This window comes from Erythrolamprus reginae, chromosome Z (assembly GCF_031021105.1).
Source record: "Erythrolamprus reginae isolate rEryReg1 chromosome Z, rEryReg1.hap1, whole genome shotgun sequence".
Lineage (NCBI taxonomy): Eukaryota > Metazoa > Chordata > Lepidosauria > Squamata > Dipsadidae > Erythrolamprus > Erythrolamprus reginae.
The window spans coordinates 73,897,603-73,924,295 of record NC_091963.1 but is presented as its reverse complement, the minus strand read 5'-3'; the positions used below and the strand labels follow the sequence as shown (position 1 = coordinate 73,924,295).

Genomic DNA, 26,693 nt, shown 5'->3' with positions numbered 1-26,693 from the left:
CTAGATCCCAAACGGATCTCTGGGAGGGATTCTGCCCTTAATCTGGATCCAGAGTAGCTACTGAGCCCACAGTTCAGGCCCAGGATCCCACATCCACGACCTGCACAGACCCAACACAGCTTCAGGCCTCAGCCAACCAGGTGTCCATTGATCTGACTAATTTCCAGGCCCTCATTACTGCTGCCCTGCAACAGACCCTTGCAGCCAGCCTACAATCTCTTACTGGGCCTAAAGCTTCCATGTTTGCCGAGGCTCAAGTGCCCTCCATATCTAAGGCCTGGCCAATCCATTCAGCGTGACCGGTTAGCCCTGATAATTCCTCACATGACTCCAGTGCGGGATGAGGATACCATAGAAGAGAGCTCTTCTCTTTGGGATCTTTCTGAAGATAAGGGAATTTCTCTTGATTAACCCATTTCAGCAGGGCTTTTTCCATCTAGTCTGTTCAAATCGCATCTCTTTAAAGCACGAGCAGCAGCGGATTGGAAGGTCCTGCTGCAGATCCTTTTTTAAAAAAAAAATATTTTTATTAATTTTTTTAGAGTTTTACAAAAAACAAAACATAAGACATAAGTGTACCATCACCAAACAGAAAAATAAAAATTCCCTTCACCAGGGAAGATTCAATTTTGTGTCCTTCATTTGCTTCATCTCTGGGTTACATTGTTCATTCTTTATAAAGTGATTGAATTTTATTTCTTACATTTGCATCGCATGTTGATATTGTTAATATATAATTTTTGACCTTCTCCCACCGCCTCATTGTTGCTGCTAATTTCTCTTCATTATAATTATGTAATCTAATTTCCATAGTTTCATAGTGAATGTGGTCCACCATGTATCTGCACCAATTTTTTATCGTCCATTTATTGCCGTCTTTCCACCCAAGCACTATAGTTGCCTGGGCGCTTTTTATCGCTGCAGTTTTGATTTCTTCATATTCTTTTACCTCACTATTTTTTATCAATAATGCTGCTTCCTTGGTTATTTTCCAATTACCATTCGTAATTTTATTCACTTCCATTTGTATTTGTTTCCAAAAATTTTGAACTTTATTACATTCCCAAAACATATGCATAAACACTCCTTTTTCCTTACACCCATGCCAGCAATTTCCTTTCTTCATTGTTTGAAAACGTGCTAATTGTACTGGTGTATTAACCATTTATGTAGTATTTTTCTTCTCATCTCTCTTATTGTTGTGTTTTTAATTCTTTTAATATTTTCAATTATGCCTTCCATATCCCATTCATCAATTTCTAATTCATCCCGCCAATATCTCATCAATCCTTTTACTACTTGTTCTTCTGCTTGTAATAGTTCTCTATATATGTTACCTGTTTGTGCTTTTATATTCCTACACTTTTCCGTTAATATCTTCTCTAAATTCGTTTCTTGTCTAATGAATATTTCTTTATTTTCCCTTTTACTTAAATATGTGCTTATTGCGTTGATTTGTAACCAATTTTGTTGTCCAAGGCACCTCTCCATTTCATTTCTATTAGTTCTTCCATCCTTTTTGTATAACTGTTCTATTCTCTGTATACCTTTCCTCCTTAATCCCCATATTATCTTTGTGAGGTTACTTTCTTTCTTTGTATTTATCACATGCAGCGTTGCTAATTTAGAGTTTGTCATTTTCAATTTATCTTGCTATTTCATCCAACTCTCTATTATCGCTTTAGTAGGGTCTAATAATCTATTTATTTCTACCTTATTCCATTTCCTAAATAATAATTCCTGATTCTTAATATCATTAATTTCTTTCTCTAATTCTACCCATGGTTTTTCCTCTAATAATTGTAATTCCATTAGCCTATCAATTTGATATGCATCCCTATAATACTCCAAGCTGGGATTTTCCCAACCCCCCCGTCTTCCGTAGCTATCAACCATTTTTTAAAAATTCTTGGTCTTTTATTACCTTCTATCCACACATTTAATTTGGTGTCCCATTCTCTTAATTTTCTTATTGGGAAGGTTCCATGCATTACCTGTAAAATGTATAACATTTTTGGGATAATCATCATCTTTAATGCTCTTACTTTAGCCAATCTTCTCAAATTTTTATTTCTCCATTCTTAATTTGTTTCTGAATTTTTTTCCATATTAAATTATAATTAAATTCCACCATTCTTTCTGGATTCTTTAATAACCATACTCCTAAATATTTCATTTTCTTATTACCCAATTTTAGACCCGATACCTTCCGTATTTCAATTTGTTCTTTAGGCCCAGTATTTAAACAAATAATTTCTGATTTTTCCATATTTACTCTCAACCCTGATTGGTTTTTAAACTCCTGAAGTATTGTGATCATTCTTTTAATCATATCTATTGGTGTTTCTGTAACTATTATGGCATCGTCTGCAAATAAGTTTAATTTTAATTCCATTTTTCCTATTTGAAATCCCTTCCATTGTTTATCTTTTCTAATTTTATTAGCTAACATTTCAATTGCCATTGCATAAAGCATCGGGAATAGGGGACATCCCTGCTTAGTCCCATTATTTATTTCTATCTTCTCCGTTCTATTTCCGTTCACTCTAACGTAGGCTGTATTTTGCTTATATATTTCTTTTATTACTTGACGAAACCCTTTCCCCATATTCAAACTATTGCATAATTGGAACAAATACTCATGATTTATTTTATCAAAAGCTTTATAGACATCTAGCTTTAGTAATCCCATTTTCCTTTTAGTTTTTGTGGCATGGTGCAGCACATTCACTATATTTCTAATAGGCTCATATAATCTTCTTCCTTTTATAAAACCATACTGGTCTTTCCCAATTTTCCTTGGTAATATATTTTCCAATCTATTTGCTAAAATTTTCATAAAAATTTTATAATCTTGATTTAGCAGACTAATTGGGCGGTAGGAACCTGGTTCTTTTAAGTCTCGATCTGGTTTAGGAATTGTTACAATTTCGGAATTCTTCCATGTTTGTGGAACATCTAATGTTATGAGGATATTATTATACAATTTCTCCAAATGCGGTAACAAAATTTCTATATACGTTTTATAATATTCACCTGTAAATCCATCAGGGCCTGGTGCTTTACCAGGTTTTAACTCTTTTACCACTTTAATTATTTCATCCCTTGTTATATTTGCATTTAACATTTGTCTTTCTTCTTCATTCAGCCTTTCTTTAACCTCTATTTCTTGTAACATAACATGTTCTTTTTCATACAGTTTTGCATAAAATTCTTTTATTACATTTTCTAATTCTCTATTACCATATCTCATTACTCCATCTTTATCTTTCAGGCCATTTATTATTAGTTTTTCTTTTATTTTTTTAAGATAGTTCACCATTTGTAATGCTGATTTCCCCCCCATATTTCAATTCTCTGTTTCACTGCTGTTCTCATATTATTCCAGTTTTCTTCCTCTATATCCTTTAATTGTCTTTGTTTAAGTTTTAACAGATCATTCCATTCTTTATTTATGGTTTTTCTCAAATTTTCTCTTTTTGATTCTATTTCCCTTATTCTTTTTTCCCTTTCCATCCTCCAACTTTTTCTAATATAAGACTCCATACTAATTAAATTACCCCTAATAACTGCTTTCTTTATGTCCCAGATAACTGACTGCCTCATTCCATCATTTTGGTTTATTTCATAAAATTCCTGAATATCTCTCTGATTTTTTTTCTTATTTTCTTCACTTGTTGAGACAATTGTGTTATATCTCCAAATTCTTTGTCTACTAATGGGGTCTATTTTTATAACTGCCATTATGGCTGCATGATCAGATATCCAATTACTTTTAGTTTCTGCTTTTTTAATTTAATTGGATGTTTCCTGTTTTGTTCATAAATATATAGTCAATGCAACTAAACTTATTGTGTCTTACTGAATAATATGTTCCTCTATTTAAGTTATCAGCATGTAAGTCTATCATATTTAACTTATTCAAATTTAATTGCTTCTTTTCTTTGTTATTGGCTGTTATTTCTACATTAAAATCCCCAGGAAATATCACCGTCCCCTCTGAAAATAAATCCAGTTTACGTTTTGCATTCATAATAAATTGTTTAGCATTTACATTTGGAGCATATATTACCGCTAACGTTATCATCCTTTGATTAATTTTTCCTTTTAAAAATAATAATCTTCCTTCTTTGTCCCCTTTTGTTTGTGTCACCTGAAAAGCATTTCTTTGATTTATTAATATAGCCACTCCTCTATTATTTGTTTTTCCTCTAGACTCAAAAATATATTTCCAATCTTTACTCTCAATCAATTTATCCGTCTTTTTCCTTCCCTTATGGGTTTCAGTAAGAAATAAAAAATCCACATAGTTTTCTTTCGCTAATTTCAATAACTTATACCTTTTCAAAGGCGATGCAAGACCATTTATATTTAATACCATAATTGTTCGATCACCCATAATATTTCCATTTAACATTTTTCCCTCCTGCAACCCAGAGTTCTGTTGGTTTTTTCATTTTTATAAAAGAATCTTCCCACCCAGAAATTTCGGAAGTATACTCATTTTAATTGATGCTATTCTTCCCATCAGTGATAATTGTAGCTTACTCCATTTTTCTAATTCTACCTTGGTTTGGTTTACTAGTTTTGTATAGTTATCTTCTTTTACTGTTGAACATCTATTAGTTAAATTTATTCCTAAATATTTAATTTTTTTCGTACTAGTGAATCCCAATTCGGTTTCTAATTCCTTGGTTTGCTTATTTGTCATATTTTTTGTCATGAATTTTGTTTTTTGTTTGTTGATTTTTAGGCCTGATATTTCTCCATATTCTTCTATTTTTCCAATTAGATGTTGCCCTGACTCTAATGGTTCTTCTAAAAAGAAAACTAAATCATCCGCAAAGGCCTGCAATTTGTATTCCTCTTTTTTTAATCTTTGTTCCTTTAATATTATTGTCTTTACGGATTTCATTTAACAGAGTTTCGAGTACCAGTATAAAAAGTAGAGGAGATAGCGGACATCCTTGTCTAACCCCTTTATTTATTTGGAACGTTTTTGTTGTTCCATTATTGACTATTACCTTGGCCTTCTGAGTAGAATATATGTTGTCTAATAGCAATTCAAATTTAGAGCCGAATTCCATTTGCTTTATTAACTTTTTCATATACTGTATTGCCAATTCACATTGTCGAAGGCTTTCTGTGCATCCAGAAAGATCATTGCAATTTGTTTATCAGGATGTGCTTCATAGTATTCAATTGTATCTAATACAATTCTTGTATTATTCCTGATTTGTCTCAATGGTAGGAAACCATTCTGATCAATATGTATAGTTTTATTTAGTATTTTCTTTAATCTTTCAGATAATATTGAAGTGAAAAGTTTTTAATTGGTGTTTAGAAGAGCAATTGGTCTGTAGTCACTAACTTGATTTGTATTGGCACCTTCTTTCGGTATCATGGTGATATATGTCTCTTTCCATGTTTCAGGTATTTTAGCTTCCAATAGTGCTTCATTGTAAACTTTTAACTGTAGTTGTTCTATAGTCTTTCCAAAGTGTTTATAATACTCTCCCGGATAACCATCTGGACCTGGCGATTTGTTACCTTTCTGTCTTTTAATTGCATCTTGCATCTCTATTGGGGTAATCTCTCTATTTAACATTTCCCTATCTTTCTCATTTATTTTCATCACATTATTTTGTTGCAAGTACTTATCTATTTTAGTTATGTCTATTTCCTCTTGTGAGTATAATTTCTCATAGTATTGTATAATAATTTCTTCTAATTTTTGTTCATTGTGTTGTAATCTCCCTTCTACATCCGTTAATTGATGTATCATCCTATTTTCCTTTTCTTTCTTAATTTTGTGTGCCAGCCATCTACCTGGTTTGTTTGCATTTTCAAAGAATGTTTGTCTGGCTAGCTTAATATTCTGACTATATTCCTGTTGGTCTATTAGGTTTAGTTCATGTTTATATCCCAATAAAGATTCATATATTTCTTTTTCCTCTGGTGATTCTTGATGTTGCTTTTCTAATTTTTTAATGTTTTCTATTATCACATTATATTCCCTTCTCCTCTTTTTATTTCTTTCTATGTTATATGCTATAGTGATACCTCTTATATAGGCCTTGAGAGTATCCCACAAGTTCTGGATGGTTGTTGGTTGTTTTTGCTTTTCATCTATAAAAAGTTCAATCTCTTTTATAATTCTTTCACTATATTCTTCTTCTAATAATATATTTGTATTTAATTTCCATCTTCTATTATGATTTTTAGTCCCTTTCCAAATCACAACTAGTGGGTTATGGTCTGCCCAAACATTTGTATCTATTTTGACTGTTTCGATGTCTCGTAATATTTCACTATTTGCCCATATCATATCTATCCTTGAATAGGATCCGTGTGGCGCTGAATAAAATGTATATTTTTTTTTTTTGGATGCGTCAGCCTCCATAAGTCTGTCATGTTTAATTCTTCTATCATATCTTTGAATGTGTTGGGCAGTGTAGTCCTATTTGTATTTTTATTTTTACTTTTCTTATAATCTTTATCTTTATCTATAATTCCATTATAGTCTCCTATTATGCAAATGTTTTTATTTTCTAGTGTTAATATCTTTTCATGTAGTTTTTTATAAAATTCTTTTTGTTTTTTGTTTGGGGCATATATATTTATTAAATTTATTTTCCTTTCATTTAATTTGATTTCTGTAATTAAGAGTCTTCCTTTCAAATCTGAATAAATTTCTTTCGCTGTTATTTCTTTTTTAATATACGTTACTACTCCTTTCTTTTTTTTATTTCCTAATGATGTATATAATACTCCCAGTTTTGTATTCTCTAAGTATTTTTTTTCTGTTTCTTTTATATGTGTCTCTTGAAGACATATTATGTCTGCCTTTTCTTTAATTAATTTTGTATATATTTTCCTTCTTTTCTCTGGGGAATTTAATCCTTTAATATTTATCAAAATCAATTTAATTTCTTTATTCATTTGTTTAGTTTGTTGTTTCTCTTAGTTGTTTTCCTTCCTTTTGTTTTTACTTGTTAGTTTTTACTGCCGTCTGCTTTCTAATTTTAACTCCCTCCTCTTTTTGGATTTGGTCTCTACTTTCTTTAGGTCTTTCCTTTCCTTCCTCTTCCCTCTCTTCCTGTCTATCTTCTTGGCTTATTCCTTCTGATCTATCTTCACTTTCTGTCTCAATTGTTTCCTCTATTCCTTGCAATTGTTCATTTATTTCCTGTGCTCTTTCTAATGTATCTACCTTGATCCTCTTTCCCTCCCAGGTTATTATCATTCCTTCAGGGATGATCCATCTGAAGTTTAAGTGTTTTCTGTTTAGAGTCGATGCCAAAAATTTGTAGTCATTTCTTTGCTCCCTAACTCTTCTAGGTATCTGTTTTAATATGTTGATCTCCTTTTCTTTGTATGGCCAAGTCCTCCCTCTTGTAGCCATAAGAATACTATCCCTTATCTTTTTCCTTGCGAATCTAACAAGTATTTCCCTAGGCAGATGGTGGTGTCGGGCATAGTTTGTCTGTATCCTGAAAGCCTCGTCTATTTCGTTTTTAACCTCATTTTTATCTTTTTGGAGTATATCTCCTATCAATTCCGCTATTTTATCTTCTATATCTTCATCTCTTGTTTCTATGATGTTTTGGAACCTCAGAAAATAAGACGCCCTATCCATTTCTAAATTTATTAATTGATATTCGAGATCTTTTTGAGCTTTAATTGTTCCTTGTTCTATTTTTTCTAAAAAAAATTCATTACATTCTGTCTTGAATTCTACCGTTTTAATTTGATCCTCATGTTTCTTAATATCTCCTCTCATCAATTCCATACTGGTATTTAACTTCAAAATATCTGATTTTAGATCGGTATGGTTCTGCATCATCATTTCCTGTAGTTTAACCATTGTTTCTTGTACCGTATTTAATGTTAAATTCATAGTTTGTAATAATGTTGTATTCTCGCTTTTCCCTGCTTTCTCTGATTTAAATATCTCCTCAATAGATTTTTGACTTGCTGGAGATGCACCTCCAGTGGCCCCTGTTATTTGCTGTTTTTTACCTCCTTTTGTAGCCATTGTGGTTGTATTGGTGGTTGACATTTCTTTCAATATTTTATTTTGCTTTTCTAATATATCATATATTCTATCCCAAACCACCATTCATCAAATCCTCTACACAATATTCTATTATTTTTTCAGCTTATAGCTATTAATATGACTAAATAATTTCTAAAATTATTTCTAATATAGTTTCTTCTTATATCAATATCAACTAAATATAAACAATAATATTCAATATCCCATAAGTAATATATATAACAATCTATTAGTACTATTAAATCTATTATTATTCAATCTCTAATAACCTATAAATATATCCAAATATCCAAATCTATTTAAACTATCTAAACCATCTAAATTATTTAGGCTATATAGTTCAGTTTTAAATACTCAATGTAACTAACTTAACTAATGTGACTAACTTAATCTTTAAGTAAAGTGTAGGAAAAGTAAAAAAGTAAGAAAGAAAAGAACAACAGAGCAAAATATATATAAAGTATATATGGTTTCTACTAGATAGAAGAGAGGAAAGAAAGGATAGTTGAATATTCAAAAGGAAAAATACCTATATCTTTATAAAATCAATACTCTATTTGTACTATATCTCAGTATACATTATTATTATTATTAGATTGAAATAACTTATAACTTTAGCTTATAATGATCTAAATTGAATTAATTATAATAGTAATATCAATAACAATTATATTTTCTATTTGATATAGTTATAGTAATACTTAGAATCACATTCAAGATTAAAGTTACAATAAATACAATAAATGATAATCAGTATCAAAATATCTAAATAAGTATCAAATATATTTTCTACTTGTTTGTATGAGCAGATTGTTTGTTATACCATAGAAGTTGCTTCAGCATATAAGTTGAAAGTTTTTGCAAATATTTTTTTTTTTAGATCTAACAGGTATCAGATATCTTTTTTCACTGTTTCTTAATAGAATAAATTAATAGAATTTAATGTCTTATTTTGAGCTTATGAGATAAGGACAAGGATCGAGTTCCTCACGTCTGGGAAGCTATTAATTATTATTGTTCAGCGTTCATTTCCCTTGTTAAGATGTCCGCTGTCTTCTTTCTGTCAAGTCACTTCCTCTTTTCTTATAAGAATTATTCTTCAAAATACAACGTTGTTAAAGTCTTTGGTTTATAAATTTAAGCAAACCTGAACAAAAAACTGTATCTTCGATACTTTCTACAGCAATTTAAAGCATTTAAATCATTTACAAAGTGGTTTCTCTGTCCGGGATCTCGGGCTCTTTAAAACAACTTTCACTTGCCTTCCTTTCCCTTCCGACCTCGGACTTTCAATGCCTCGTTGCGTCTTTTCACCTCCTCCTTACAATTGCCGCTTTTATTCAAAGTGTGGAGTCTTTTCTTGCTGCTGCAGATCGGCCTCCTCAGCAATTGACCAAAGTGTTTTTAAAGGCATTCCTTGATGCTATTCATCTGAATTATAAAAGCTTCCTTCTTATGCAGATCAGTACAGCTTCAGGCCGCCATGACAAGTCTGGCAGATGTTCCGTCCTGGATAGAAAGGATACCCTGTGCCTCCAACGAGCGAATGCCTTCGCCCCCGCTGTGGCTCGGGTTGCTCCTCTTTCCCCACTTCAACCTACAGTCTCCATGCCTCGAAGGGTCTCCAAGAAACGGAAAATAAAGCAGCCTTGGGGAGCGGAGATCGCTCTTCCAGCTGCTGTGCCCCACGTCACCACCGGAAGTTTCTATACCTATTTCAAACCATACCAATAAAACTGAACTCTAAATTTTTTACGGAATTAAATAAAATAATATCGAAATTCATATGGCAAGGTAAAAAATCAAGGGTAAAGATAGTAGATTTACAAGATATTAAAAATAGAGGGGGATTCGGAATGCCAGATTGGAAAATGTATTATAAAGCAGCTTCATTGATGTGGATAAAAGAATGGATTAATCTTGATAATAAACGAATTTTACAATTGGAGGGTCATGATTTGGATAAAGGTTGGCATGCCTACTTATGGGACATAGGAGATAAAACACCAAAATATTTTAATAGGCATCGAATCAGACAGTCTTTACTCAAAACATGGAAAGAGATAAGACATAAACATTATATAAAAATACCAAATTGGCTATCCACAATGGAAGCTCTAATATATCCAAATACAATAGAACTGACAAAAAAAATTAAATATAAAGAAATATTAGATATAAACTGTAATCTCAAAAGTAGGGAAGAATTAATAATACAAAATATAAATATAGATTGGTGGACATACCTACAAATTCAATCTAGATATAAAAAGGATATGGAACAATCAGGTATAGAAAGAATTACCCAACCACTAGATAAATTATTGATAGGCCCGGAAGAAAAAGCAATATCTAAAATATATAAATATCTGATGGAATATGAAAGACCAGAGGAGATAGTTAAAGGTACAATGATTGCCTGGGCGAAAAACGTAGGCCATAATATATATATAGAGGAATGGGAACAGATTTGGAAGAGAAATATTAAATTAACAAAATCCACAATATATAAAGAAAACCAATATAAAATGCTATACCGTTGGCACCTTCCACCCAAAAGACTAGCTAAAATGCATAAAAATTACAGCCCAATGTGTTGGAAATGTAAAAACACTCAAGGCACCTTCTTTCACCTATGGTGGTTATGTCCAGAGACAAGAAAATACTGGAAAAAAATAAATAATTGGTTGTGTCAAATAACAAATACAAAAATAGAATATACGCCAGAATTTTTTTTATTGGGTATTATGAGAGGTAACTATTCTAAAAATGTAAAATATCTAAGCTTGCATATTACAACAGCTGCAAGAATTGTATTTGCATAGAACTGGAAAAATCCGCAAATACCTGAAGATAATGAGATTATCAAGAAAATATATGACTGTGCAGAGATGGACAGATTGACAATGGAACTTAATAATTGAAAAGAATCGGACTATTATGAAACCTGGACAAAATGGTACCAATGGACAAAAAAAAGAAACTTAAAAGAAGCAATGGAATAAAGCATCAAGAAATCTAAAAGTAATTAGAAGACAATGTCGATAGGAATGTATATACGATGTAGATTCATCTGTAAATATGACTATGTACTTTAAAAAAAGAAAGGAAAAAAATTAATAAATATATATATTTTTTTAAAAAGAATCTTCCCACCCAGGTGCCTCCCCCCGAATTTCTCTCACAATGAATGAAAAGCGGAAAAAACATTCGCTTCTTTGGTTAGGCACCGTAAGGGGGCATGGTTCCACCGAAATTGATGCCCCCCCAAACACCCTTTTAGAGTTGGAAATAACCCCCCCTCCCAAAGTCTCCCTTAATTTGATTAAAGTTAAAACAAATATTGAATTGAAACAGACCAAACCTTAACTTTTCCCCTTAATATATGAAACCATTAAAACAGTTAAAACAAAGATTTTTACAAACATTTCATTTCTTTTTCTGCCTCGTGACTCTTGCCTCCATGTTGGAAGATTCCGATGCTTCTTTCTCCTTCCCCAAAAGAGCTTGTTTACTGAGGAATGTTGATTGCAAAAGTTCCATGAGATCTTAGCTCCCTCCTCCTCCTGTTGCACCCCCCTCTTCCAACGCCTCTGTTGTTTTTCCTGCCTGTTGCTGTAAATCCAGATTCAGACCGAATTTCACCAGCATTTCTTTTCCTTTTTCAAATGTCTTTGCTCGGTACATTCTTCCCTCCTGAAACACCACCGCAATGGCCGGATACTGCCAGCTGAAACACACATTTCCTTTAAACAAAGCCTCTATTATGGGACGCATTTGACTTCTTGCTTGCAGAGTTGACACCGACAAATCTTTTAAAACCCGAATCGAGGCTCCTTTAAAAGTAAGGTTAGTGATTTTTCTTAGTTCTTTGTAAACTGTTTCAGCCGTTCTTTCTGAGAGGAATTTAATTACGATGTCTCATTGGTTTGCATCTCTTCTTGCTCCAAAAACCCAATATGCCCGCTCTATTTCATGATCCAACACTTCAATTTTATACTCCTTAAACCATTGCTGGATATTTTGGATCATGTTTTTACTATCAGCAAAATCCGCTTTAAAACCCCTCAGATATAAATTTATTTATTTATTTATTTATGATTTAGATTTGTATTTGTATTTAGATTTGTATGCCGCTCCTCTCCGCAGACTCTTCTTAATCTGTCTTCTAACATACTTATACACTGCTCTTCTTAATCTGTCTTCTAACATATTTATACACTGACGGTCCTGTTCCCTTTCTTCTTCCAGTTTTGAAACCCTATCTCTTCCTCTTAGCTTATTATTTACTCACAGTTCCGAATGGAAAACAGGTTGTTTCCAAGTTGTTTCTCTCTCCTTCGATGAGCCCAAGGTATTTCCTGATTCCAAATTTATAGCTTTTTTACTTAGTTCAATTTATTTGAGACTTCGGAAGGTTCGACAGGACTTAAAATCCAATGTTTACTTTCTCATTTGAAGAGCGTTCAGCAGAGCATCTACACTCACCGACGAATGCGCAAAAACCCCGTCCTGCTGCAGATCCAACTGCTCCCTTGACAGCTCATTCTGCTCCTCTGTTCTCTGAATCCAGACCTGAGGTGGACATGGTTCCTATACCTCAATTGTTCCTAGATACTGTTCTGTTGGGCTCTCTGGTAGAATCCTCACGAAAATTCACAGGTACAAATTTCAGACACACACACGTTTGAAAATTCAAAACAATGTTCTTTATAATGAAAATTCACTTATACTAAGCCCTCTTTTTGTATAGCAAAGAGCACTCGTCTCCAAACAAACTGGTAATTGGTACAAGTCCCTTAGCAGTTCTGAGATACTTAGCTTGCAGCTGTGAGGCAATTCACAGTCCTTCTTCTTTCACAAAGTGAAACATCCTTTACTCTGCTTTAGTTTCAAAGCCGGGAAAAAGCAACACACCAAGGTCAAAGTCAGCAAGGCAGGCATGAAACACAATGATCAGATAATCCTCCACAATGGCCAAACCCACACGCTGCTCTTTATAGCAGCCTCACTAATTACCACAGCCCCACCCAACCACAGGTGGCCTCATTTTCTTTGATAATAATCTCTCAGTTGTTGCTGCCTATGCATTGCTCTCCGCAGGCGTGGCTGTATCATTAACTCTTGTTCCGAATCCAAGGAGGAGAAAGATAATTGATCTCCTTCTGAGCTGTCTGCCACACTATCCTCCTCCCTATCACTCATGTTTTCTTGGTCAGAGGAGCCTTCGTTAGCAAAATTCCACCGGGAGCAAAACAGGCCTGCGGCATGTGGATGTCTCCCCCACATCCACAATCCTTGGGGCAGGAGCTGGGCCAGAGCTAACCACAATAGATACTGTGGAACTACAATGGGTCGCTCCAGCATCTGACCTTTCTACATCCTCTAAGGACAAACTTCAATGTAACATCAGATTTATCTGATCTACTTTCTGTTCCTTCACTGGTGTTCTGGTTTGTGGTAGAACTTTAGCTATTAAAAATAACTCTTACTAAATGCAGTATTTCATAAACAAAGAGACTCCATTTTTATTTTCTTCACTTCCGTATTCAAAATGCCATTCAGACTAGCACATTCCTTTTCTCCCCTTATCTCTCTTAATTACATTCCACATACATTCCTTTCAGCCTCCTTCGTCTTCCAAGATTTATGTACTCACAGCATGATTCAAAAACAGCAGGAATGACTGTAAAATAACACAGAATGAACTTGCTCGCTCCGGAGCTGAATGGAAACACATTTCATTTTAGCACTACAACATTGAAACTCCACTCTTCTTCCCCATTGGCCCCCTGACGTACCAAATACACCACTCCAGTATTTAACCCATTCCTCCCCTTAATATCGTTTTCCTAACACCTGTTCCTTGCGTTTTTGGACCCTTCTGAATTGAGGATTAACCCAGCGAATGTCTGTTTCTTTCTCACTAGATTCTGCACTCACAGCAACATCCTGTGGCTGGCCTGCCACCCGTTGTAATACCTGTAACCCAGGGCCCACCACTAATTCATAAACACTATCTGTATCAGAGTCCTCAAGCTCTTCATCATCCTCCAACTGACCAGGAGTATGTACAACAAGTGGATGATCCAATTAAAGCACTGCATTCTTCCATCACCGTGCCGTGGGAAGCAGAGGAACTATTGGAGCTTGAAGATACATGGATGGAGCAGGCACTCACGAAACCTCACCGGGCGCCACCTGGGATATCAGGCATCCTTTACTTCAGCTTCCTTTGCCCACATCACTGTAATCTGGCTCCATCAAATTCAAGACCACATTACTTCCACAAATTTGAGAGCTCAACAGGAGCTCAATTTTTTTTGCTGCCACCCAATTCCTGGTGGATGTCTCATTGCATGCCTCACGTTTTGTCTCTAAGGTTCTGCCAATAGACTGCAGACTCCCGCCACAAATGGAGACTGGCGTCGGGACCCATAAAAGACAAATCCCTATTTGGGGAGGTGCTGAATTTCTTCCTGGTGGAATCCAATGATAGGAGGAAGATTCTTCCCTCCCTTGTCAGGAAGGTTTCTCCTTGATTGTCTCCATTCTACCATAGGCCCTTTTGAATGGCTGACTAGGGTTTCTTCTTCCTCCGGGCCCCAGGTCATTGCTATTTCTGCCAGCCATCCCAAGAGGACAGGGCGGGCAGGGGAAAGCAGTTTCGCAGACAATCAAGACACTCCAAATTGACCTTTCATTGGGAAGCCAGCACTCAGGTGCCTGGTTTAGAAAATCAATTCGGCCTCTCCCTAGACTTCATTTCCATCTCCTACAGGTCCTTTATTATCTGTTCAGTCTCACAGTTTCCCTCTAAGAGGTGTCTGAGGGATGAGGCAGTTCAGCACCTTCTCTCCATCAAGACTATTCAGAGGGTTCTGCAAGAACAACAGGGGCAAGGTTTTTACCCTGTGCTCTTCATGGTTCTCAAGTCCTCAGGGGGATGGAGATTTAAAATGCTTAAATGTTTTGATTTAAAATGCTTAAATTGTTATGTGAAATATTGAAAATTTAAGATGCATCCCTTTTCTTCCATTCTGGCTTCTATTTACCAAGGGGGTTTCATGTCTTCTTTACACTTAACTGAAGCCTACCTCCACATCTCCATCCACAAGCACCATCGGAGATTCTTTCGTTTCTGCTATGCCCACAAACACTTTCAATATAGGGCTTTCCCTTTCTGTCTCTCACCCACTCCTCTGGTGTTCACCAAGATACTAGCATCTCTGGCAGCCCACCTTAGATCTATTCCAGTTCGCATCCAGTGCTACTTAGACAACATTCTGATGCATCTGTCTTCTAAGGAACTGGCCCTCCTGCACCTCAATATTACTATGCTTACCTTGAGATTACATGGCTTCTCCATTAATATGGGGAAAAAGCCATCTCTCTCCATCAACATTCTGTGTCCAACTATTTGGACACAATTCTTGGCTCTGCGTAGTCAGGTTTTTCTTTCCGCTGTAAGGTGAGTTAGCATAGAAGAATTGGTAAGTCAGATCCAACATGAGAGTAGGGTTCCCTTAGCATTTCTAGCAACTCTGTTAGGCAAAATGATATTGTGCATTGCTATTACTCCCTGGGCGTGATTACACTCCTGGGAACTACAATGGTTTCCTTTGCCTTTTCAGAAGTCAGGTTAAGCCACATTGTCCCGCAAGGTCCTGGTTCCAGCACCAGCTCTATTTTCCCTTTCCTGGTGATATTCCTCAGCCATCTCCAAAGGCACTCTTTTTTTAATTCCTTGCAGGTCAGTGGTAATGTTGGATGCCAGCCTCCTAGGCTGGGGAGCCTGCACCCAGGGCATGATGGCACAGGGTCGATTATCAAAGAGGGAAGCCCAACATTCCATCAACTGGTTGGAGCTGCAGGCAGTCTCTCTTAATCTTAAAGAATTTCAACACTAGTTATCAGGGTCCAACATGCTGTTACTCACCATCAACATCTTAGCCAAAGCACATGTCAACTGGCAGGGCAGGACTGATCCAAATCACTCATGGTGGAGACACTGAAATTGGGTCTATGGGCGGAGAAACACCTCCTCTAATGGCAGACAAATATCTGGGGCCACAAACACCCAGGTAGACTCACTATCCAGGTCCACAGTGAATCAAGCAGAATGGTGTCTGCATTCCTCCCTGTTCCACCAGATCTCACGTTTTGGATTCCCTTTTGTCGACCTGTTCATGACTCCTCACATTGCCCACCCACCAAGGTTCTTTTTTTGCTTCCCATCTTGGGGAGTGTAGGGGGTGAATGTCCTCAGAAGCAATTGGCCTGCAGACCTTCTATACGCACCCCCCCTCCAGTCATTCCAGAACTGATCCAGAAAATTCTCCAAGAACGGGCAGAGGTCATCCTGCTGGCTCCATTCTAGCCACACAATGCCTGGTTTGCAGGTCTCCAGGCTATTTCAGCCGCCCGCTTATGGCAGTTGCCTCATTCAGCAGGCATGCTCAGCCAGGGAGCCTTGGCATACCTAACCCCTGTGTGACTCCAACTAACCACCTTCTATTAAACAGCACAATCTGAATTGCCAGGATTTGATCAGGGTATCATACTCACAATCCAGGCATCCGGTCACCTGTTGACCTACCGGATATACTTGGAGAAAGTTCTGTGCCCGGTGCAAGTCAGATTCTTCTGCCCAAGATCCTTCTATTCTTGCAACAAGGTTTCAATCCTTCTATTCTTTCAACAAGGTTTGCCTTTCCCCAAATACCCTTTGGAGCTTGGTGCTTTCTTGTGAGCAGTCATTCAGTTTCCCACTATTAGATGTTTTCTGAAGAGTACCTCCAATCATCATCCTTTGGTGTTGCTTCACTACCCTACCTGGGACCTCCCCTGGGTCATGTCATCCCTTACTGGGCTCCCTACAAGCCTCTCAGAGAAACATCTTTATGGCATCTCTCTTTCAAAGTGACTTTTCTTGTCGCCATCACATCAGCACGGCAGATTTGGGAGTTTTCAGCTCTTTCTGTTAGGGGAGACCTTTGTATTTTCCATGCTGACAAAGTGGTCCTCTGCCTGGACCCCAGCTTTCTCCCAAAGGTAAACATGGTGATTCATAGATTCCAAGAGCTACTGTTGCCATCATTCTGTGCTACACCAATTCATTCCTTGGAGCAATGTTGGCACTCCTTAGATGTCTGCAGAGCTCTCAAAATTTACATTGATTGCATTCACTCCTTCTGTAAGATGGAAGCTCTCTTTGTGGCCTTCCACCCTCATTCCTTAGGCCCTATCCTATACTAGCTTAGGAGTTCCATAGCCAAGGTATATGAACTAGCAGCCTTGCCCATACCTTCCAGCATCATGGCCCACTTCACTCGCAGAACCGTTACATCAGCTGCATAGGGTATACAAGTTTCATTGGATGAGATGTGTCAAGCTACCACCTAGGTTTCACAAATTATCAGACATTACAAGATTGACTCATATACATCTGTAGATGCAGCCTTTGGCCATCGGGTTTTGCAAAAAGTGGTGAACAGTACTTCATAATTGCTTACCTCTGACAGTTCCCACCTAGGGGGCTCAAGGCTTTGGTATGTCCCATCCTGAATGCTGGCTCCAACCAGGATTGAGAATAGGCATTGGGACTTACCTGATACACGTCTTCTTATTTGGTGGAATCAGCATTCAGTCCCATCCTTGAATTGTCCATGGCCCTTTTTTCAGCTATATGCCTTTCTTATGATAAGTGGATAGAAGTCGAACAGGTACTTACCAGTGTCAACAGTTTGCCACATCAAATCTAATTTTCAGATTCTCTTATCCAGGATCTACTTATGGGTGAGGAGGCTGACTTGGCATGTGTAACTGAACTGGGCCCAGAGGGAGGAGTTCCTCTTTCTGAAATATGTCCAGCCGGCTTTCAGGTTTGCTTTCAGCTGCGATGCCAGGGAAGGGGGGGAGGAATGGCTTTATTAGCCAAGAAGACCATCAGCCTACGCAGGCTCGCTGCTTCTGAGATAGCAGGTTGTGAGTCACTCTTTTTAAAGTTGGATCTAGGGATTCAGGTGGGCTTGCTGCTCATGTACCTGCCTCCCAGCTGGCTGTCAACAGTACTGCCTGCACTACTCAAGGAGGTAGCCAGGCTGGCGGTTGAGTTCCCAATACTTATTGTCTTGGGGACTTAAATATACCGTCGCTCAGTGAATCTTCTGGGCTGGCACAGGAGTTCATGGCCTCCATGGCAACCATGAACCTTACTCAAGTAATTCAGAGTCTGACTCATGAGGGGGAGGCATGCTCCTGACATGGTATTGCTCTCAGAGCAGTTCAGTAATAATCTGAATGTAAGGGGCTTAGATACCTTGCCTTTGTCATGGTCAGATCATTTTCTGCTACTTCTTGATTTTAAGGCTCCAATTCACCCCTGCAGGGAGGCAGAACCGATTAGGTGGTTCTACCCCAGGTGCCTAATGGACCCGGAGGGTTTTCAGTAGGTGCTTGGGTTCTACCGGATTCACTTGTGCACAATTCGAGGGAGTCCCTTGTTGTGGCCTGGAATACGGCTGTGGCACGGAATCTACACTGGATTGCGCCTTTGTGACATCTTTGTGGTTTACTAAGGAACTTCGGGAGATGAAAGGCCAGAAGAGACGTCTAGAGAAGCGTAAATCTGAATTTGACCAAACACTTGTAAGAGCACATGTTGAGACTTATAAAGTGACATTCAAAATGACAAAATGCGCATATCATGTCACCTTGATTGCATCTGCAGAATTTCACCCAGCTGCCCTGTTTAAGGTGACTCACTGCCTCCTTTATCTGCGGGGGGGGGGTGTTTAGGTTTGACAAACTCTTGCAGGGTAGTGCTGAGGATTTCAATGTTTTTCGCAGATAAAATCGCCCAAATCCAGACAGACCTTGATTCCAACTGGAATGCGGGTTGGCTGACGAGTCATTTGAGTGACAGGGGCTCATTTTAGTCCTGTTGTGTCGGAGGAATTTGACTTGGTGATGCCTGATGAAGTGGACAAGGCCACAGGAGCTGTGAGTTCTACCACCTGTTTATTGGACCCATGTCCCTCCTGGCTGGTTTCAGCCAGCAGGGAGGTGACACAGGGCTGGGTCCAGGAGATTGTCAAGCTTCTTTGAGAGAGGGGCCCTTTCCATCTCCCTACAAGGAGTTATGCGCCCCTCCTCAAAAAGCCTTACCTGGACTCAGCTGTTCTAAACAACTATCGTCCCATCTCCAATCTTCTCTTTATGGGAAGGTTGTTGAGAAAGTGGTGTCACTCCAGCTCCAACGTTCCTTGGAGGAAGCCAATTACCTGGGTCCTCAACAGTCAGAATTCAGGCCCAGTTAAAGCACAAAAACTGCTTTGGTCGCACTAACAGATGATCTCTGGTGGGCCTGGGATAGGGGTCAATCCTCTATCCTGATGCTTCTTGATCTCTCAGCAGCTTTCAATACCATTGACCAGAGTATCCTTCTGCGCCGACTGGAGGGGTTAAAAGTGGGAGACACTCAGCTCCTACCTCTCCGGTCAGTCACAGTCAATGTTAGCAGGAGGTTAGAGGTGGACTCCTATATCCCTCCCTTGTGGGGTTCCTCAGGGATCAGTCCTCCCCCCCCTGCTGTTTAATATCTACATGAAACCGCTGGGTGAGATAATCCAAAGGCATGGAGTGAGTTACCATCAGTATGCTGATGATATTCAGCTATACATCTCCACCCCATGTTCACTCAGTGAAGCAGTGGAAGTAATGTCCTGGTGTCTGGAGACTGTTTGTTTGGATGGATGTTAACAGGCTCAGACTCAACCCCGACAAGACAGAGTGGCTGTGAGTTTTTCCTCCCAAGGACAACTACATCTGTCTGTCCATTACTCTGGAGGGGGTGAACTTTTGACCCCCTCGGAGAGGATCCACAACTTGGGCATCCTCCTTGATACACAGCTGACCCTAGAACACCATCTTTCAGCTGTGGCATGGGAGGCATTCACTCAGGTTCACCTGGTGTGCCAGTTGCGGCCCTATATGATTAGGGAGTCTCTACTCACAATCACTCATGCCCTTATCACCTTGAGGTTCTCTACATGGGGCTACCTTTGAAGAGCGTTCGGAAACTACAGATCATGCAGAATGCAGCCATGGGCCTTCCTGGGTACGTCCATGTCTCTCCAGCACTCCGCAACCTGCATTGGCTGCTGATTGGTTTCCAAACGCAATTAAAGTGTTGATTATGACATATAAAGTACTACATGGCATACAACCAGATGACTCCTATCTCTCTGTTTGGTCGCAGCCAGTGTTAGCATGGGGTCAGAGGTCGACTCCTAGGTCCCTTCCTTGTGGGGTTCCTCAGGGGTCGGTCTCTCCCCTCTGTATATCTACATGAAACTGTTGGGTGAAATCATCCAAGGACACAGGATGAGTTACCATCAGTATGCTGATGATACTTAGCTATACATCTCCACCCCGTGTCCACTCAGTGAAGCAGTAAAAGTAATGTGCCAGTGTCTGGAGGCTGTTAGGGTCTGGATGGGTGTTAACAGGCTCAGACTCAACCCGACAAGATGGAGTGGCTGTGGGTTCTGCCTCCCAAGGACACTTCCATCTGTCTGTCCATTACTTGGGGGGGGAGGGCTTTTGACACCCCCCCCTCAGAGACGGTCCACAACTTGGACGTTCTCTTTGATCAACAGCTGACTTTGGACCATCATTTTTCAACTGGTCCGTTTTGCCTGGTGCAGCAGTTTCAACCCTATTTGGACAGGTAGTCTCTACTCACAGTTGCTCATGCCCTTATCACCTTGAGGTTTGATTACTGCAATGCTCTCTACACTTTGAAGTGTTCAGAAACTACAAATTGTGCAAAATGCAGTTGCGCAAGCAGTCATGAGCCTTCCTAGATACGCCCATGTTTCCCCAACACTCCAGGACCTGCATTGGCTGCTGATTGGTTTCCGAATGCAGTTCAAAGTGTTGGTTTGTTGCAGTATAGCATAATGTTAGAATAGGATTATATCATAATTATATATATCTAGACATCTAGCATAAAAATGCTCTGCTTCTATTATAAGCCAGGATAGAACGGCACTAACTTGCCTAGTCTGTATTCCTGGTAATTACAACAGGGAAACCAAAGGGCTCAATAAACATCTCACTGATAAACAAAGTTTACATCACTCCGGACAGGACGTTATATGATCAAAGGGGGAGATTTACATTGCCTGAAGCATATACAGGACGCGAGGGTGATTAAGGAGATTAGTTGTGATAAGGCAGAAGGCTTCAAAGAAATTAGGTGTGAGAAAAGGAAGAACTCAAAGATATGTTTGAAGTTATGTTATTGGATGTTTGTGTATCACTTGACATGTACGTGTAATTATCCCCATTTCCTTATGTTCCCAAATAAAAAGAGGTACATGGCTTCATACCGTGTCACTTCACCCAGAGAGAGAATGTGTCCAAGTCTTCTTTCTAGGATTCGCGTTTGTGAGTGATCCCACACGGCTGGGTTGCACTTAGCCCCTTTTGAAGACATTGTCTTCATCAGGGACTTTGACAGCATCCACATTAGTTATGACCTTTAAAGCCCTACATGGCATACAACCAGATTACTTACGGGACCGCCTTCTGCCACAGGAGTCCCAGCAACCGTTCAAGTCCTGCAGTGTCGGCTTTCTCCAGGTCCTGTCAACCAGACAGTGTTGTCAGGTGGGGCCTAGGGGAAGAGCCTTCTCTGTGGTGGTGGGGCTCTGGAACCAGTTCCCTCCAGAGATTTGTACTGCCCCCACTCTCTCCACCTTCCGCAAGAGCCTAAGACTCCCTGTGCCAACAGGCCTGGGGCCATCAGACATTAGCCCCTGGCTGATGATTGGAATGTATGTTTTACTGTATGAATGAGAGTGATTGGTTTTTAAGGAATTGGGATTTTAGATTAATTAATTTAATTTTTTAAAATTTGGATTTAGGATGTTTTCCATTGTTCTTTTATATGTTGTAAGCCACCTCGAGTCTGTGGAGAAGGACGACATATAAATCCAAATAATAAATAAATTCATCAAACCTGGGTCATAGGAGGAAGGATCCTGGCAAGCAAAAAATAGATAGACTCGGTCCTCTATTTGATTGGATGAGGACAGCCCACCCTGAATGCTGGCTCAAACGAATGAGAAGAGGTATATTGGGCAAGTCCCAACGCCTATTTCCATGGCTCCCCCATAGCCGGATCTAAATATCCTATGGGCTGGATTTGGCCCCTGGATCTTGAGTTTGACACTCTTAGTTTAGTGTGTTCCATCTTCATTTTAGCTTTTATATTTCTTAATTCCCTTTTTAAAACTTTGATTATGGTTTTTATATGTTTTATTTGGTTAACATTCACAGTTACATGTGATGGGCAGTATAGATACTGATCAATTAAAAAACATAAAATATGAATCCCCATCATTTTTCTATTGTTATCTGATGTTTATTTTATGTCTATCTTTTTAAATAAAACACTCTCTAATAAATCCTTGTACCTTTCTTGGTTATCAACCCCTGGAAGTAACCTATAGTGCAATTCCTGGAGCAGAAGTGATCCTTTATAAGCAATAGAAAAATAACGTAAAATATTGTTTTATTCTGGAAGGCCTATTATGTAGGTATTTGGATAACTGTAACGCAGAGTAGGAACAAGTGCATTTCTTTCAATCATCTTCCTTTATTTAGGATTCAGGACAATCCCACAAAATATTTTACTTCATTTTGTTTTTACTTTATTTTTAATGTATTTCTGTTTGGAGTTCTTGTAAATATAATTTTAGAAATCATCTTGTTATTTAAAAATAACCTTGACTTTTCTGAGGATTTATCACCATTTCTGCTTAGGAATATTTTTATTTGGTTTGAAGATTTTCAATTTAGTAAATAATTTTTTTATTATTTATTTGATTTATATGCTGCCCAATCCCACAGGACTCAGGGCAGCTTACAATAAAATCATACAATAGAAAGTCAAAGTCAAATATTAATAACAATAAAACCACTTAAGCTAATCAATACAGTGGTACCTCAAGATACGAACCCCTCGTCTTACGAACAACTCGAGATACGAACCCGGGGTTCAGAAAAAATTTGCCTCTTCTTACGAACTTTTTTCATGTTACGAATGCCAAACCCGAACTTCCGGGTTCGACGTTCGGGAGGCTGCTGGGAAGCCGCGCGGCTGTTTTAAAAGGTGACAGCCGGGCAGCGGGGCTTCCCAGCAACCTCCCGAACCCCCAACCCGGAAGTTCGGCAAAAGTTCGGGGTTCGGGAGGTTGCTGGGAAGCCCCCCAGCCCGGCTGTGACCTTTTAAAACAGCCGGGCGGCTTCTCAGCAGCTTCCCGAAGCTGAACACCAAACCCGAACTTCCGCGTTCGGCGTTCGGAGGCTGCTGGAAAGCCGCGCGGCTGTTTTAAAAGATCACAGCCGGGCTGGGGGGCTTCCCAGCAACCTCCCGAACCCCCAACCCGGAAGTTCAGGAAAGGTTCGGGGTTCGGGAGGCTGTTGGGAAGCCCCACAGCCCGGCTGTGACCTTTTAAAACAGCCGGGCGGCTTCCCAGCAGCCTCCCGAAGCCGAACGCCAAACCCGAACTTCCGCGTTCGGCGTTCGGAGGCTGCTGGGAAGCCCCACCGCCCGGCTGTCACCTTTTAAAACAGCCAGGGGGCTTCTCGGCGGCCTCCCGAACGCCGAACCCGGAAGTTCGGGTTTGGCGTTTGGCGTTCGGGAGGTCGCTGAGAAGCCCCCAGGCTGTTTTAAAAGGTGACAGCCGGGCGGCAGCGGTTTTTTTGCGGGGTTTTTTTTGGTTGCACGGATTAATTGACTTTACATTGTTTCCTATGGGAAACAATGTTTCGTCTTACGAACCTTTCGTCTTACGAACCTCCCCCTGGAACCAATTAGGTTCCTAAGACGAGGTATGACTGTACTACAAAAAATAATAACAACAAAACTAATCAATACAATCATGCCCTCACATAGACCAATCAAAATATGATTCAGCCGGAACAAGATGTTGACTCGCACATCCCCCAGGCCTGCTGGCAATGCCAGGTCTTCAAGGCTTTTTGGAAGGCCAATAGGGTGGGAGTAGTATGGACCCTGGGGGCAGTTGGTTCCAAAAAGCCGGGGCCATCACAGAGAAGGTCCTCCCCCGTGGGGCCACTAGGACCAGAATCTAGTCAGAAAAATAGTAGGACTTTACAGATTAGTTTGTTAAGGTGTTGCACTTCAATGATCTTTGACTTTGCAAAGAGCTCCAAGTTCTTCATGCTGATACTGTGCCTTGTTGGATATTCTGCCCATGCATAAAGTTTATTTATTTTTCAAAGAAAAACAAACCAGCACTGTTTGTTAAATTGTTTGAATGGGAAGTTTTATTGAGAAAAGCAGCCATTAACTCTTTGCTAATAGTTGTTAAAAAGCCATAAAATAAAATAAATTTTGAAGATATTGTAATATCTTGCATATACTTTAATGGCAGACTTGTTTGCAAAAAATACCTGTAACTTTTTAAAAACATTTTTAAAAAATTCTTTAGGTACAATAGTTGCTATTTACATTTTAGCCATTAATGATAAAGGTTTAAAATAGAAAGCTAATTTTATTAATTTAATCATAGTAACACTGTTGTTACTGTTTTTAAATAGGTAAAGCCCAGGAAGTAGAATCTGAATTGATAGAAAGTCACCAAATAGAGACAGTTCAACTGTATAAAAAGATTTCAGAAAAGGATGATGATCTACAAAGGACAGTGAAAAAGTATGAAGAAATACTTGAGGTATACATTTGTATTTAATAATGTTTGTGTTCTTCAAATCTAAATATAATGGAAGTTGTTATATCTGTTATACTTGAGAAAGTTGTTATACTTGAGATTCGTACAATACAAATCTAATATTAAGAAAAACAAGTTAAAACACATTATTACTGAATTTGAAGGGGTGAAGCCTGAATTTGATTGGGATGTGGATTATAGATTGATACACACAACTGTGATAATTATTTATTTTATTTATTAATTTTAGAAAATTTATATTGCTGCCTGTTCGCACATGCTGACTCAAAGTGACTTATACAAATATAAAAACATATATTTTTTAAAAAATAGAAGACAATAATAAAATAATGCCCCCCATCCTGGTGACAACACATCACACAAGCCATTTAATGGGCTGTGTCCTGCTCTGGATTCCCCAGGCTCACTGGCAGAACCAGGCTCATTGGCAGAACCAGGTCTTCAATGCCTTCCTAAAGAGTGTTAGAGTCTAATCTCAGAGGGAATGGTGTTCTAGAGGGAGGCAGCCATCACAGAGAAGCTTCTTCTGGGTCCCACCAGGTGTCTCTTCCTAGGGGATGGGATGCACACACTCTTTACCTCCCTGCTCTAGTGGGTTGGGTAGATATGCCCAGCATTCCTAAATACACCCATGTCTCGTCATCACTCCGTGGCTTGCACTGGCTGCTGATTAGTTTCTGGACACAATTCAAAGTGTTGGTAATGACCTATAAAGCCCTACATGGCATCGGACCAGAATACCTACAGGATTGTCTTCTGCCACATGAATCCCAGTGGCCAATTAGGCCCCACAGAGTTGGCCTTCTCCGGGTCCCGTTGACTAAACAATGTCATAGGGGAAGAGCTTTATTTATGTCGCTAGGCATGGAGGGACTAATCCCCCCCCCCGGTTCTGACTTGTAGCATTTCAATGTGGTGTAATTGTGTAGCATTGATTGTTTTTAGTAATAATGGGTTTTAACTTGTTTTTCTTAATTTTAGATTTGTATTGTATTGTATTGTTATTGCTGTTGTAAGCCGCCCTGAGTCCTCGGAGAGGAGCGACATATAAATCTTATTAATTATTATTAATTAATTAAGGGATGGTTCCAAGCCATGAAGGGCTTTAAAAGTGACAACCAGCACCTTGAGTTGCACCCAGAATTAAATCTGGAATGGTGCTGCTGCCTCAGGAGAGGTGATACATATGCACACCAAAGTCTGCACAAAACCATATCAGCTGCTTCATTTTGTACCAACTGGAGCTTCTGGATGCCCTTCAAGGGCAGCTCTATGTAGAGCATGTTGCAATGTTCAAGACAGGAAGTAACTAGGGCATGAGTGATAGTGAGTAGGGATTCTCAGTGCAAAAAAAGGCTGTAACTTGCGCACAACCCACAGTTGCAAAAAGGCCCTTCTGGCCATGGCCTCCCCCTGCTGTTTGAGCAGCAGATGCAAGTCCAGTAGAATCCCCAGATTACACACATAGTCGCTATGTAAATTAAGTTTGTGCCACCCCATCCAGGAACAAAGAAGCCCAAACCCAGAGCCACTCAGTTTTGCCAGGGTTCCGTTTCAACCCATTGCTCCCCATCTAGCACCTAACAGCCGCCAGGCACTGTGAGACGGATCACACTGCATTGCTTAACTTACCACGAGTGGAGATATACAGCTGAGTATCATCTGCATGTTGCTGATACCTCAGTCCATGGTGACAGTCCAAGGCTTCATATAAATGTTGAACAGGAGCAGAGAGAGTACCGAGCCCGGCAAAGCAGTGAGCAATGGCTGAATCTCCCCTCCTATCAACACTGACAAAGTGGCCGCAGAAGAAGCAATTGAACCAGGAGTGCCTCCCATTCCCATCC

General features: G+C 39.0%; 1 protein-coding gene across 7 annotated transcripts in view; it reads left to right on the top strand.

Annotated features, from left to right (window-relative positions):
* LOC139152918 (golgin subfamily A member 4-like) overlaps window positions 1-26,693 on the top strand; it is a 253,930-nt gene that overhangs the window by 132,233 nt on the left and 95,004 nt on the right. For 4 of the 7 annotated variants that reach the window (XM_070726337.1, XM_070726336.1, XM_070726335.1 and 1 more), the window contains one exon: window positions 24,698-24,828. The exons of the other annotated variants lie outside the window; for them this stretch is intronic. In XM_070726337.1, coding sequence (XP_070582438.1) covers window positions 24,698-24,828 — 131 coding nt within the window. The remainder of the gene's footprint in view (window positions 1-24,697; window positions 24,829-26,693) is intronic. 7 annotated transcript variants of the gene reach the window in all.